Source organism: Mobula hypostoma, chromosome 19, assembly GCF_963921235.1.
Source record: "Mobula hypostoma chromosome 19, sMobHyp1.1, whole genome shotgun sequence".
Lineage (NCBI taxonomy): Eukaryota > Metazoa > Chordata > Chondrichthyes > Myliobatiformes > Myliobatidae > Mobula > Mobula hypostoma.
The window spans coordinates 21,599,315-21,614,810 of NC_086115.1; the positions used below are offsets into that span (position 1 = coordinate 21,599,315).

At 44.0% G+C, this 15,496-nt stretch overlaps 1 protein-coding gene across 9 annotated transcripts in view; it reads right to left on the bottom strand.

Moving 5' to 3' along the window:
• mypn (myopalladin) overlaps nucleotides 1-15,496 on the bottom strand; it is a 288,573-nt gene that overhangs the window by 129,942 nt on the left and 143,135 nt on the right. For 7 of the 9 annotated variants that reach the window (XM_063071525.1, XM_063071522.1, XM_063071521.1 and 4 more), the window contains 3 exons: nucleotides 5,065-5,116; nucleotides 3,400-3,526; nucleotides 1,683-1,754 (listed from right to left, as the gene is read on the bottom strand). In XM_063071525.1, the coding sequence (XP_062927595.1) occupies nucleotides 1,683-1,754; nucleotides 3,400-3,526; nucleotides 5,065-5,072 (207 nt within the window). In that variant the 5' untranslated portion in view covers nucleotides 5,073-5,116. Of the gene's footprint in view, nucleotides 1-1,682; nucleotides 1,755-3,341; nucleotides 3,527-5,064; nucleotides 5,117-10,961; nucleotides 11,035-15,496 lie in introns of those variants that run through there. The other 2 variants (XM_063071527.1, XM_063071528.1) reach the window with 2 other exon arrangements.

The window sequence follows — 15,496 nt, forward strand, 5'->3', positions numbered from 1 at the left end:
TGATAGCATTTTCCATCAGCTTCCTTGCAGTCATTATAAGGAAACTTTTCTCTAATAGTCAGTATAGGAATGAAAAGTAAAGAGAGAGGGATAATCCATGGCTACTGAAATATAATGGTGAACAAGTACTCTACATCCTGATAACAACAGGGATGTAGGCTCCATGGAAATATGACATGATTCTTTTGACCTTGAGTTACACAAAAATTACTAAGTAACAGAAATACATTGTGCAATGAACCTTGGATCTTTACAAAATAAACTCCGCTACAGGGTTTTCTTTCAAGAAAAAGGAGGCAGTCTTAAGTAGGGAGTATTAGCATTAGCAAACTGAAATGCATGATAATGGATTGACTGCCACAGTTTAGAGTAATCTGGAAGTCATGAAGTTTAGGGTGTCAATGCCCTTGTACTCTACAACCTGAACAGCCCAGGTGTAAGCGTGTGGATGGAGCACTGCCCACAGAAGCTACAGATTTTTGTGATAACTGACTTAGAAAGCCTGATTTGACTCTCAAAAGAGCTGTGAGGGTCCGTTTTATACGCTTGATGAATAGAGCCATTTTCCTTCAGGTATATTACCCTACTTTGATTCTGGTTCTCTGGCCCAAGCAAATACAGCACCCTAAAATGTCCAGTCACAGAGGCCTAATGTCACTTTATGGACATACAATCAATCTATGTGTATAAGCTATCTTATTTATTTTTACTTATTGTGTTTTATTATTCTATTCTTTATCTTACTGTGTTATGTTTTGTGCTGCATCAGATCTGGAGTTACAATTATTTTGTTCTCCTTTGCACTTGTGTACTGGAAAAAGCATTGTAGAAGCTAGTAAAAAAATGTTGAGGATACCTGTAAAGAGTTAATGTGGCAAAACAGGAGAGATGCCCTACATTCAGATAATGTTAGGAGATTCTTAAGGTACATAATTTTAAAGGAACGAAGAACAGACAAGCTATTAATTACAATTGTAGAATTCAAGTTCTTCTAGCATTTTGTGCATGTTGCTCAATCTCTTGTTTTTATGATTAGAGGCTACTCGCTTATAAAAGTCTCTAGTCCCTCATCTGTCAGACATTTTGTTTCTGGTCATTTTGTCACCTATTCATCATGGAACCCATTCCTCTTTTCACAGGATTTCTTCTGGCTGTTCTGACCAATAAACTCTGAGGGGGAAGTTGCTGAAACCATCTGGAGATGTGGTGACCTTGATCTAAGTTTTAATTGTCTCCCTGTGGATTGTTTGAGAGTTGTGCTGTAGTCCAGCTATGAATGCAGGTGAAATGCATCTGGCCCTTCTTAAGATTTGTTTTTTTGGTTTAAACCTTCAGCATTATTTAAAGCTATTCTTTTCTTGGTGTGAACAACAGCAGTTGCTACTAAAACCAATGTGGTACAAATTATTGCGAGATAAACTTTTGGACAATCCATTATTAGTGACATCGTTTACACGATGTGGATGTCAAAAAGGAACATGGTTAGGCTCTTTGAAAACAATGACTCATGAAGTCTATTCACCATTAGCATCTGGTGTTGACTGCCTCAGTAATGTGCAGAATCCATTAAAGCCACCATAACACAATTTTGATCTGTGCCATGCTAGTATTCTGACACTATACAGATGGATTGCTAGGCCATTATCTGCAAGTATCAAACTATTTCTATCAATTTACAATACCTTGATGAAAACTGGAGCAGCCATGAGGGGAAGCCCATCCAATCCTTGGAGAAAATTTGTAGGGCTTTGTATCTGAGGACAGAATAATAGGTTTACTTTGTTTCAGGAAAGGAATAAGCAGAGCTTAAAACAAAAATTAAAATCATACCCTCTGAATTTCCAAAGTACGTATTCTAAAACAGAGTAGATGAGTTAATACAATCAAAACTGCATTATAGAAATACTCAGCAGACTCAGGAAGCATTTATCGGAGCAAAAGAAAGTTTACATTTAAGTCATTGACCTTCTATCCAGAACTGAAACTATTAAAATAGATTTACTATGTTGAGAAAAGGGGAGGGAGGAAAAAAGAACAAAATAGAATGTCCACAATAGGGTGGGAAGAAGAAAAAAGAGGTCAAACAAGGTTAAGATACCTCTTTGTTGAGCATTTTCAACATCTTTCACCTCTTGTTCCATATTGTTAGCCTCTACATCATTTAATTTTTGCGGACTTGCTAGCATTTCAGTAATACGGCAAAATTTACAAGTACTGTTCCACACAGATGATATATATTACTTTAATATTCCCAGGCCAAGTTGGCACGTGGCCAAGTGGTTAAGGCATTCATCTAGTGACTTGAAGGTCGCTAGTTCGAGCCTTGGCTGAGGCAGCATATGTGTCCTTGAGCAAGGCACTTAACCACACATTGCTCTGCGACGACACCGGTGCCAAGCTGTATGGGTCCTAATATCCTTCCCTTGGACAACATCGGTGGCATGGAGAGGGGAGACTTGCAGCATGGGCAACTGCTGGTCTTCCATACAACCTTGCCCGAGCCTGCGTCCTGGAAATCTTCCGAGGCGCAAATCCATGGTCTCATGAGGCTAGCAGATGCCAAAGGTTCCCAGGAAAACAGACTGATGCTTGATTCTATGAATTTCCTTTTTGAGCTATTTTCAAGGCCACATCAGAGGAGGCTCAGGGATAAGGTCATGGAGCATCTTCTGCTCAATGCAGATTCTCTGTACTCATTGGATGGATTTCTTCACCTTATTGAATTCTAATAAAGATCGGACATCTTACTTTTCCCTCCAAAAGGACCACAACCTTGTCATAGGGTTTGGAAGTGTGTGTGCCTTAAATACCCACAGAGCTATGTTGGCAGGAGCCAGGGCATTATGCTTTGGCTCCTGATAGGGTTACCCATGCCAAAAGGGAATAGGCCGGACAAAGAGTAATCCACTGTTCCTCCACGTTTGAGGGTCCGGCTTAGGGCTATCAACCCTGACTGGTAAAACAAAATTATTATGGAAACTGCAATGAAGAATCCTACAGCTGAATGTGATGGTATTCCTGAGTCTACAGGTGGGATTTGCATGACTGACTGTGGTGAAAACTGAGTGGAAGCTACTGACACGATTAAGGAAGCCCTGAACACTGCCAGATATAGACAACCTTCATCACTGTCCTAATTGCCTGCAGCATAATGGGCAGTGAGTAAGTAAATAATCTTATTTTTCAGAGAAATGAATAATTTATATAAATTTGCAATATTTTTAAATGAATACTAGGTGGATTTTTAAGAACATCAGACAACATAGAGATAAGGCAAGAACATTGATATTGGGAGGACAACCCTGGGTGAAAAAGATGTGACGGCCAAAAACTCAACTTACATACTTAATTCTCCATGACTCCAAGTAAATGCTGAAAACAAGACAGACCTGATAATACCTTTTGTATAGGTTGTACTGGAGACTGGACACCTGGGGAATTTAACTGGTGACACTCTGAATGAAGATTTGGAGAATTGTGAGGAGAGGAGTGATCGACAACACCAATGGGGTTTGGATCCTGAATCCTAAAAATTTAAAAAAAATGTTAACTACAAAAGCTGATATTGTTTTCATTTTAGTTTTGTTTTAAACAATGTGAGGTTCAAAAATGAGGAGTAAAAAACACTAACTCTTTAAATCATTACACTTAATGAACCGGAGTATTAAGTAAATAATAATGATATGTTGTCTTTCATGATACCCCCCAGCTTCTCACTTCATTCCCCTTCCCACCTACCTTTGCCCTCGCCTGGTTTCACTCCTTCTTCTTGTACTCATCTCCCTCCCCCTCTACCTTTACGCAGGCTTCTTCCCCCGCTTCCTCTCCAGTCTTGGCCCAAAATGTCAAATGTTAGTTCCTCTCCATGGATGCAGTCTGACCTATAGAGTTCATCCAGCAGTTTATGTGTGGATTTCCAGCATCTGCAGAATCTCTTGTGTTTATGTGTATAGGGAAGATGGGTTCCCAGTATCAGAAATGATCAAGCATCAACCAAGCAATCAAAAAATATAGAATTCATGTTATGAATATCAAAATATTCTTTTTGGAGAAATAATTACAGCATTATCTGATACTCTGGAATATATAATATTTACATGATAGTTCCTGTGTTGTCATACCACAAAAAATAATCCCACAGCACAGAATGTTCAACAAAAGAAAACAAATTCATAAAATGACACACATGTGCTTACTGTTTCTGTTTGGTGAACAAATGGTGTACACTGGGTGAGCTTCTTGATGTGTCTTCCGGATTACCAATAATTTCCAAGACAACATATTAGGTTACAAGCATAATAAGAGGCATTAGCTCGGCACCTGTTTGTCATCTACATGCTGTCCCTCAGTAACATTACCTAACAACATAGCATCTGCTTACTTAAATATGTTAACAAAATTTGGATTGACCTCAACCTTTCCATTGTTTCTAAATTATCGGACAATCTATTCAACGTGCAATACCAGATAAACAAATGTTTGCTCCAATTAAATACAGGGAAGACCAAAGCCACTGACTTCAGTCCCTGCCAGAAACTCTGTTCCCTAAATAGTGAATAAATCCCATTGGCTGCTTTCCTTCTAAGGCACACCAATTTTTTGGCCAATTTATTGTCACTTATGAAATTGATATACACTCCTGAATACATTTTATGTCATTTTTGAAACCAGTCTCCACTGTGGCTTCACTCCTTTGTTGCTGAAACATTCATCCTTGTTTTTACTACTTCCACTATTCTGAAGCTAATCTCACTCCTATTTTCTATGAATGTTCAGTCATTCTAAGTATCACTTGAAATAATTCACAAACACGAGGAATTCTGCAGATGCTGAAATAATTTACTGCCCATCCCAAATTGTGCCAATCCCATTCAACAAGCTTTTGACAACCTGCCCTAATACTCCTTTACGTGCTTCAATGCCAACTACTGTTTGGTAACAACCCCTTGATCCGCCTTGTATGATATGGTGCTGCTGTGTAAATGCATCTAGTTATTTGATGATCAACAAAACGAGTAACAAACTGAAAACTGTCAACTGTGACTGTGTTTTCATTATACTTACTGGTTCATTTCTTCCTTTGCAGAATCATGTTCAGATTCAGATGAAGTGACACCTGTGTAATACATAAAGAAAGATTATTGACTGGGTTTAATAAAAAACTTCCCGTAGCAGAACCATTCATTATGAAAACAAAATATTAAGCAATTAATTAAATAAGTCAAAGTAGTTGATCAATGAGAACTGCAACAGTCATTCAAGAGAAACAAAGGTATAGAAAGCAACACACACAAAATATTGGAAGAACTCAGCAAGTCAGGTAGCATCAATGGAAAGGAATAAGCAGTCAACGTGTCGGCCAAGACCCTTTTTTTAGGACTGAGGAAGGGAGAAGACGCCAGAATGAAAAGGTGGGGGGAGGGAAAGGAGGCTAGCTAGAAGGTGATAGGTGAAGCCAGGTGGGTGGGAAAGATAAAGGGCTTGAGAAGAAGGAAGCTGATAGGAGAGGAAGGTGGACCACAGGAGAATGGGAAGGAGGAGAGGACCCAGGGGGTAATAATAGGCAGGTGAAAAGAGGTAAGAGGCCAGAGAGGAGAACAGAAGAAGGGGGGGGGGAATCTTTTTATATCGGAAGGACAAATCGATATTCATAATTTCGGGTTGAAGACTATAAGGTGTTCTTCCTCCACTCTGAGGGTGGCCTTATTTTGGCACAAGAGGAGGCTGTGGACTGATATGTTGGAATGGGAATGGGAATAAGAATTAAAATGTTTGCCCACTGGGAAGTTCCATTTTTGGCAGATGGAGCAGAGGTGCTCGAGGAAGCATTCCCCCAATTTGGTGGAAGAGATGGCGGAAGCTGCGGAAGATGATGTGTTCGATATGGAGGCTGATGCGGTTGTTAGGTAAGGACAAGAGGAACTCCATCACTTATAGAAATTTATTCAGACCTCTTGGGCACCATGAAGTAAAGTGGGATTAGAAATTACAAGAGCTCAATGTATGATCAATAGTGACCTACAGGGCTGATTTTAAGGAGTCTATTAAAACACCCGTCTCTATGACACATCTTCAGACAGCATGTTGGTGATGAGAGATAACTGTTGGCTACCTGTAGAAAAGTGCTGAGAAGGGAAGTAGACATGGATTTGCAGTAGCACACAGGAGACCTGAGACATCGAAGGACAATTGCTGCTTTTCAGCAAGGCTTTATGAAAACTGTAATAATCATGCTGGCAGCTGCTTGCACAGCTGTGTATTCTCCTGGAAATGCTGAACAGAACAGATCTAATATCTGCTTTCCTTCTGAGCAACACAATTAAATTAAAGAAGTAGAATGTCCAGAGTTGCATCTGGAAAGGGCCCGATGTATATTTTAGTACAAGACTTTAACTTAATCCACGGCACCCACATAAAACTGACATTTGGAAAACAAATAGTGAGCTCCAACAAAAGCTAGGTCGACAGTATCTTAATGTCCATCTAAGCATTTCCACTGCCCTGGGATGAACAATGAACGGATGAATTATTAATCCATTCCTTGTCTACTCTGCAAAGGAAGAAATGAACCAGTAAGTATAATGAAAACACAGTCACAGTTGACAGTTTTCAGTTTCTTACTCATTCGGTGACAATTTATTGTCCCTAATTGGAATGCCACAACTTCTAAACTTAAACAAGGGTATCATCACAAATTTCAAAGCGTTTATGACTAGATTCTTCTAAGTAAAGGGGAATGTACATTCTGAGCCTGTTGTGTTACTATGAAGCAATAGAACTACAGAAATATGAATGACACAACAACCCTTTTTCAAAACATGATACAAACAATAGCTCAAGCTCAAACTTAATCTCATCTAGCTGTACGTATACAGTATACAACCAAACCAAACAATGCTCCTCCAGACCACGGTGCACCCACAAAGCATATTTCACACATGGCACATAAAACAAAATACAGTAGACTGCAATTTATTGTACGATTGGTTAATCTGGGCAGCTGCTTATTTGGGATAACTCTTAAAGAACAATAATAAATGAGAAAATAGCCAGGATTCACTTTGTTTATTTGGGACACACTGCTGCTTAACTGGAGCAGAAGACGATGAGTTACATGCACTTGGGTGATCGCTGCACACTACTCCAAGCTCAGAGTGAACAATTGTGATAGTTGTGTATGCTTATGTTATGTTATCCATTTGGACTGATGGATACCGATTCAAAAAGCAATGATTATTTTGACTTTTAAAATTTTTTGAGATCCTTTCCACAAAAAGATCTGACACTAGCCAAAAAAATTACCCACCTGAACCAAATTAAAAGCAATCTGCCTAACACCACTCATCGTCAGCTGGCAGAGATAACTGAAGTGTTGAAATCTACAACTGCATGCTTGATACATCAGCAAGATGAACGGCAAGAAGAATGGGCATTATGCGATGGACAACAGGGTACCTCCCAAAAATGAAAGCCTGAAGATAAGGATACAAATCTTGAAGAGGGCCTCAGTCCATAGTATTCCATTATAACTGGAAGCATGTCAGTAGACCAATGTTAAAAAACAAGTCAGAGGAGCCAGCTAGGAAGCTAGGTCACAATGATTTTAAAGCAGCATGTGGTTAGTTGTCTTGATGGTAATGTAGGTACCACATTAATTCAAGAAAGCCCATAGCAAGATAGGTACTGTTGATGTTGTAAGTGCAGAAACATTGCTTCAAAAATTTTGTGCAGATGATATCTACAATGCCGATGAAATAGGCCTTTTTTATTGTGTCATGTCAGATAGTTCCCTTTGCTACAAACACACAGCACTACTAGGTTCAAAGAAAGCAATGAATTACATAATTATGTTGTTCAAAAATGTCAGGAACTGATAAAGAAATTGTTGGTTATTGGGAAAAGTGTTAAACCTTGATGTTAAGGGTCTAAGAATGGATTGTTGATTTATAACTTAAATTTTTAATATTTACTATCGATTTGTAATCCAGGGAGCGCGAAGCACAGAATCAAATATCGCTGTGATGATTGTACGCTCAATTGTTTGGCGACAATAAAGTAAAGTAATCAAGTACCATGTCAGCATACACTTGATGAATTCCTTCATTGGTAAATATTACAGACTAATACACAGCTTTATAGTATTGTAGTAATATTAGTAGTGCTCTAATTTGTTTTGTATTTCATTTAAATATATAATTTTTTACTCAGTTAAATAGTAATTTGTATTTTTTATACTTTTTTAACTACTTCCATGAAACCTTACATAATTAGTCAGCCATTTAATTGGGCCAAAATGTACTGGCCCCTGTTGGCCAGAAAGAACTACAGTCTACAAATCAGTGAACTTGAATGAATCAAGGACAGTGGAAGCAGATGGACCAATTGCCTTTGTTCTTGCCATAAGGAAGGCGATGGAGGCTGCCATTTTATGAAGAAGACTGGGTTCTCCATTTTGTGAGTCAGTTGCTTGGCTGATTCAATGTTTTAAAGTAGACCGGATGCCTCAGGAAACCTGCTGAACTAGGGCTCATTTCCAAATAAGAAGTTATTTATGAGATGTTCTTTGGTTGGATATAACATGCAGGCTTGTGAATGTTGATCTGCATGATTCAAGCCGGTGGCTGATTGATAACAAAAAGCCATAAATTACCAATTTTCAATTGCTGGGAAGAGTGAAATAAATGGATGTAGAGCCAATGAAAAGATGTTAAAGGTCAGACACATGACCTACAGCCAATGACACCGGAATTGAATATTTGAACTGGTAAGAAATGGGTATCAAAGCAGACACTTTAAACATGCTGGCAGTGATAACTTTAGGAGAACAACTATTGCGGATGTGAGGTGCCCTATGAACATGTGGAGATTCGAAATGGGGCGAAGAGGAACATGTGGCCAGCAGCAGAAACTCCTTTTTAAATGGTAATCTCTTTTCTGTTCTTTGTTTATGGAAGGTCAGGAAATCTTAGACCATAAGACCATAAGCATTAGGAGCAAAATCAGGCCATTCAGCCCATCGATTCTGCCCTGCCATTCCATAATGGCTGATCCCATATTCCATTCAACCCTATATACGTGGCTTTTCACCATCCCTTGATAAATCCTGACCAATCAGGAATCTATCAACATCTGCATTAAATATATCCTTGGACTTGGCCTCCACTGCAGTCTGTGGCAGAGCATTCCACATATTCACCATTCTTTGATTAAAAAAAAATTCCTCCTTACTTCTGTTCTGAAAGGTCAATCCTCAATTTTGAGGCTGTACCCTCTAATTCTGGATACCCTCACCATAACCATAAGACCATAAGATACAGGAACAGAAGTAGGCCGTTCGGCCCATTGAGTCCGCTCCGTCATTCAATCATGGGCTGATCCAATTCTTTCAGTCATCCCCACTCCTCTGCCTTCTCCCCATACCCTTTAATGCCCTGGCTAATCAAGAACCTATCTATCTCTGCCTTAAGTGCACCCAACGACTTGGCCTCCACAGCCACTCATGGCAACAAATTCCACAGATTTACCACCCTCTGACTAAAATAATTTTCCTCATTTCTGTTCTAAATGGATGTCCTTCAATCCTGAAGTCGTACCCTCTTGTCCTAGACTCCCTGACCATGGGAAACAACTTTGCTATATCTAATCTGTTCAGCCTTTTAATATTTGGAATGTTTCTATGAGATCAACCCTCATTCTTCTGAACTCCAGGGAATACAGCCCAAGAGCTGCCAGAAGTTCCTCATACGGTAACCCTTTCATTCCTGGAATCATTCTTGTGAATGTTCTCTGAACCCTCTCCAATGTCAGTATATCCTTTCTGAAGTAAGGAGCCCAAAACTGCACACAATACTCCGAGTGTGGTCTCACGAGTGCCTTATAGAACCCCAACATTAAATCCTTGCTCTTATATTCTATACCTCCAGAAATGAATGCATTCATCTTCTTCACCACCGACTCAACCTGGAGGTTAACCTTTAGGGTATCCTGCCCAAGGACTCCCAAGTCCCCTTGCATCTCTGCATTTTGAATTCTCTCCCCATCTAAATAATAGTCTGCCCATTTGTTTCTTCCACCAAAGTGCATGACCATACACTTTCCAATATTGTATTTCATTTGCCACTTCTTTCCCCATTCCCCTAAACTATCTAAGTCTCTCTGCAGCCTCCCTGTTTCCTCAACACTACCCGCTCCCCTCCCTATCTTTGTATCATCAGCAAATTTAGCCACAAATCTATTAATCCCTGTGGTAAACCATATATATATGTTGTAACTGGGTTAACTGTCTGGACACACCCCTCTGCTGATTGCCCCTGTGGCTCCTCCCACAGAGTCCTGTATAAAGGTGTTTCGCCTTGCCCCTCCCCCTCAGTCTGGGGGCAGACACTCACCGTGGAGGTCGTATTGTACAGCGAATAAAAGCCTTTCAGTATTTTACCAAACCTCAGTCTTTTGGAGTATTGAAGGTGCTTCAATTTTATTCGCTGTACATTTTAAAGCATGGAACATGCACTGAGACCCGACAAATTAGACCTCGATCCACAAACACCTGAAGCTGGGAACACTTTCGAACTCTGGCTGGCCTGCTTCAAAGCGTACCTAGAGGAGATTAAAGCAACCGACCCCGTAGCGAAGCGCAGAGTTCTACTCTCCAGGGTCAGTCCACGGGTCTATTTGCTGATCAGAGACCAGCCGAACTACGACAGCGCGATGAGTGCCTTCATAGGATAATACCTGCGGCCGATCAACAGCGTCTATGCTCGGCACCGCTTAGCAACTCCACAACAATGCCCCAGGGAATCGAGTGCTGAGTTCGTCCAGGCTCTACGGACACTCATGCGGGCCTGCAATTGCCAGGAGCTGATGGCGGCACAGCATGCAGAGCTCCTAGCGAGAGACGCCTTCGTCACGGGGACCAGGTCAGTGTATGTGCACCAGCCGCTGCTGGAAAAAGCCGATCTTACCTTAAGTTCGGTGATCAAGCTGGCCAATACGCTGGAGGCCACTCTGCACAACTCTGAGGCTCTCCAGGCACGCAATCCTCCGATGGCCTCGTCGGCGCCGCAGTCCCCGCAACCCGCCAGCGAATCGACCTCGGCTGCCGCCAGTCGCGAGTCTGGAGAAGCACCCCCGGAAACGCTGCCCGGCCCCACAAGCTACCTGCTCCAGCTGCGGAAAGAAGGGCCACTTTGCCAAGGTCTGTAAGTCCAAACCGTGAGCGGGATCGAGCAGCGCTGCATGTAAGACGTGGAGGTCGCCATCTTGCCTGCCGCCATCTTCCCTGCACGCCGCTACCACTTGCGAGACATGGGGGCCGCCATCTTCCCTGCACGCCGCCACCATGTGCAAGACATGGGGGCGGCCATCTTGGTCGGCGCCACCTACCGCCTACGCCCAGCGGGTGCTCATGGGGCACCCCACCGTGCCGGACCAAGACAGCGACCCAACCCTGGCTTCTGTGACCCTCGACCAAAGCGCTCCACACCAGCTCGCAAGGTCAATGATGGACATCCTGGTGGAGGGGCGCAGGACAAGCTGCCTGTTTGACACAGGCAGCACTGAGAGTTTTATCTGCCCGGATACAGTGCAGCATTGTGGACTCACGATACGGCCAATAAGCCAGGCGGTCACCATGGCTTCCGGGTCGCATACAACAGACATCCAGGGGGGTTGTGTAGTGACACTAGTGGTGCAGGGCACAGAATATCGAGACTTTACGTTACTGGTCATGCTTCAACTGCGTGCCCCTGTGCTATTGGGGCTCGACTTCCGGAGCAACCTGAAAAGTGTGACAATGAAGTACGATGGGCCCCTCCCACCAATCACTGTCAGAAATCCTCAGTTTTGTAGGAATATGTCACATACCCCGTTACTGACCACACACACACACCGACCCGCACATCCCACCCAACACCATGCCAACAGCCGCACTACCGACACCACTTGCGGCCTCTCCAAACCTCAACATCCCTCCCCCACCGCTGTTCGCCAACCTGACCCCCGACTGTAAACCTGTGGCAACTAAAAGCAGGAGGTACAGCGCGGGGGACAGAGCTTTTATTAAGTCGGAGGTGCAGCGGCTGCTCAGGGAGAGGGTCTTTGAGGCAAGCACAAGTCCTTGGAGGGTGCAGGTGGTCGTTGTTCGGAACGGGGAGAAGAATAGGATGGTCGTGGACTATAGCCAGACCATTAATAGGTTCATGCAGCTCGATGCGTACCCTCTACCCCGCATCGCGGATATGGTCAATCAGATAGCACAGTACAAGGTGTACTCGACCATAGACCTAAAATCCGCTTACCATCAGCTCCCCATCCACTGGGAGGGCCGCCCTTACACCGCCTTCAAGGTGGACGGCAGGCTTTATCAATTCCTGCGCGTCCCCTTCAGTGTCACGAATGGTGTATCTGTCTTTCAGAGGGCAATGGACCAGATGGTGGACCAGTGCCAACTGAAGGCCACGTTCCCATATCTGGATAACATCACCATCTGCTGTCACGACCAGCAGGATCACGACAACAACCTCCAAAAATTCAATCTCACCTATAGCAAGGACAAGTGTGTATTTGGGACCACCTGACTTGCTACCCTTGGGTGTGTCGTGGAGAATGGAGTCATTGGCCCTGACCCCGACAATATGCGCTCCCTGTTGGAACTCCCTCTTCCCAACACCCTCAGAGCCCTAAAAAGGTGCCTGGGCTTCTTTTCATATTACGCCCAATGGGTCTCTAACTATGCAGTCAAGACCCGCCCCTGGTCAAGTCCACCACATTCCCCCTCTCTGCCAAGGCCCTCGCGGCCTTCAGCCGCATAAAAGGGGACATAGCCAAAGCAGCAATGCATGCGGTGGATGAGGCCATTCCCTTCCAAGTAGAGAGTGACGCCTCCAACTTCGCGCTGGCTGCTACCCTCAACCAGGCGGGAAGACCAGTTGCGTTCTTCTCCCGTACCCTTCAAGGCCCTGAAATTCGGCACTCCGCAGTAGAGAAAGAAGTTCAGGCCATAGTGGAAGCTATTAGGCACTGGAGGCACTATCTTGCCGGCAAAAGGTTCACCCTGCTAACTGACCAGCGCTCAGTCGCATTCATGTTTAATAACCAACAGTGGGACAAGATCAAAAATGATAAAATTCTGAGGTGGAGAATCGAACTCTCCACCTACAACTACGACATCATGTACAGCCTGGGAAGCTCAACGAGCCCTCCGATGCCCTATCCCGGGGAACATGCGCCAGCACGCAGATCAACCGGCTATACGCCCTACATGTAGATCTTTGCCACCCGGGGGTCACCCGGCTTTTCCACTTCGTGAAAGCCCGGAACCTGCCTCACTCCCTTGAGGAGATCAGGATGATGACCAGGGACTGCCAAGTCTGCGCAGAGTGTAAACCACACTTCTACCGACCCGAAAAGGCACAACTCATCAAGACCACCCGCCCTTTTGAGCGACTGAGTGTTGACTTTAAGGGCCCCCATCCCTCCACCGACCGCAATGTGTACTTTTTTAACGTTATCGACGAGTACTCGTGGTTCCCCTTTGCCATCCCCTGCCCTGACACCACTACCACGTCAGTTATAAAAGCCCTGCGCAAGCTCTTCACTCTGTTCGGATACCCATGCTATATCCACAGTGACAGAGGGTCCTCGTTTATGAGTGACGAGCTGCGCCAATATCTACTGGCTAGGGGAATTGCAACTAGTAGGACCACAAGCTATAATCTCCAGGGGAATGGATAGGTGGAGAAGGAGAATGGCACGGTGTGGAAAGGCACACTCTTAGCCCTCAGGTCAAAGGGACTGCCAGTCTCCCGCTGGCAGGAGGTCCTTCCCGAGGCACTCCACTCCATCCACTCCCTGTTATGCACAGCCACCAATGCCACCCCTCAGGAGCAGCTCTTTTCTTTTCCCAGAAAGTCGACCACTGGAACCACCCTACCAACTTGGCTGACGTCCCCGGGGCCAGCACTGCTCCGGAAACATGCGAGGAGCAATAAATACTCCCCGATGGTCGAGAGGGTTCACTTACTTCATGCGAACCCTCAGTACGCCTATGTGGTTTTACCTGATGGGCGGGAGGACACGGTCTCCATCCGCAACCTGACACCCGCAGGAGTACCGGGCCCCTACCCTGAACACTCCGTGGTGACTATTGACCCCGTACCCACTGATGTATGCACCCACGAGACACCGCACACTCCAAACCCTACACAGACACCACACGACACTCCCATATCAGGAGCGACGCACACGCAGGAGGGATTAACAATGCCTAATGTGCTGACACCTCAGGTCAGGCCGGAGTCAGCACAACCGCCGTCGCCGATGCAATCACCACTGGTGCTATGTAGATCACAGCGATGGACCTGACCGCCTGCTAGACTTGACCTGTAAATATACTTCTTGTAAATATTGTCAGTCACTTCACCCAGCGGGACTCTTTTTTTTAAAAAAGGAGGGGTGAATGTGGTAAACCATATATATATGTTGTAACTGGGTTAACTGTATGGACACGTCCCTCTGCTGACTGCCCCTGTGGCTCCTCCCACAGAATCCTGTATAAAGGGGGCAGACACTCACCGTGGAGGTCGTACTGTACAGCAAATAAAAGCCTTTCAGTATTTTACCAAACCTCAGTCTTTTGGAGTTATTGAAGGTGCTTCAATCCCATAGTCCAAATCATTGACATACATCGTAAAAAGCAGCGGTCCCAACACCAACCCCTGTGGAAATCCACTGGTAACCGGCAGCCAGCCAGAATAGGATCTCTTTATTCCCACTCTGTTTTCTGCTGATCAGCCAATGCTCCACCCATGCTAGTAACTTCGCTGTAATTCCACGGGCTCTTATCTTGCTGGGCAACCTCATGTGTGGCACCTTGTCAAAGGCCTTCTGAAAATCCAAATACTGCACATCTATTGCATCTGCTTTGTCTACCCTGGTTGTAATCTCCTCAAAAAATTGCAGTAGGTTAGTCAAGCAGGATTTTCCTTTCAGGAAACCATGCTGGCTTTGGCCTATTTTGTCATATGCCTCCGGGTATTCCGTAATCTCATCCTTAATAATGAATTCCAACAACTTCTCAACCATTGATGTCAGGCTAACAGGTCTATAGTTTCCTTTCTGCTGCCTCCTACCCTTCTTAAATAGCGGAGTAACATTTGCAATTTTCCAGTCATCCAGTACAATGCCAGAATCTATCAATTCTTGAAAGATCATTGTTAATGCCTCCGCAATCTGTCCAGCTACTTCCTTCAGAACCCGAGAGTGCATTCCATCAAATTCAGGAGATTTATCCACCCTCAGACCATTAAGCTTCCTGAGCACCTCCTGAGACGTAATTTTCACTGCATATACTTCACTTCCCTGACACTCTTGAATGTCCGGTATACTGCAGACGTCTTCCACTGTGAAAACTGATGCAAAATACGCATTCATTTCCTCTGCCATCTCTGCGTCTCTCATTACAATATCTCTAGCGTCGTTTTCTATTGGTCCTATATCT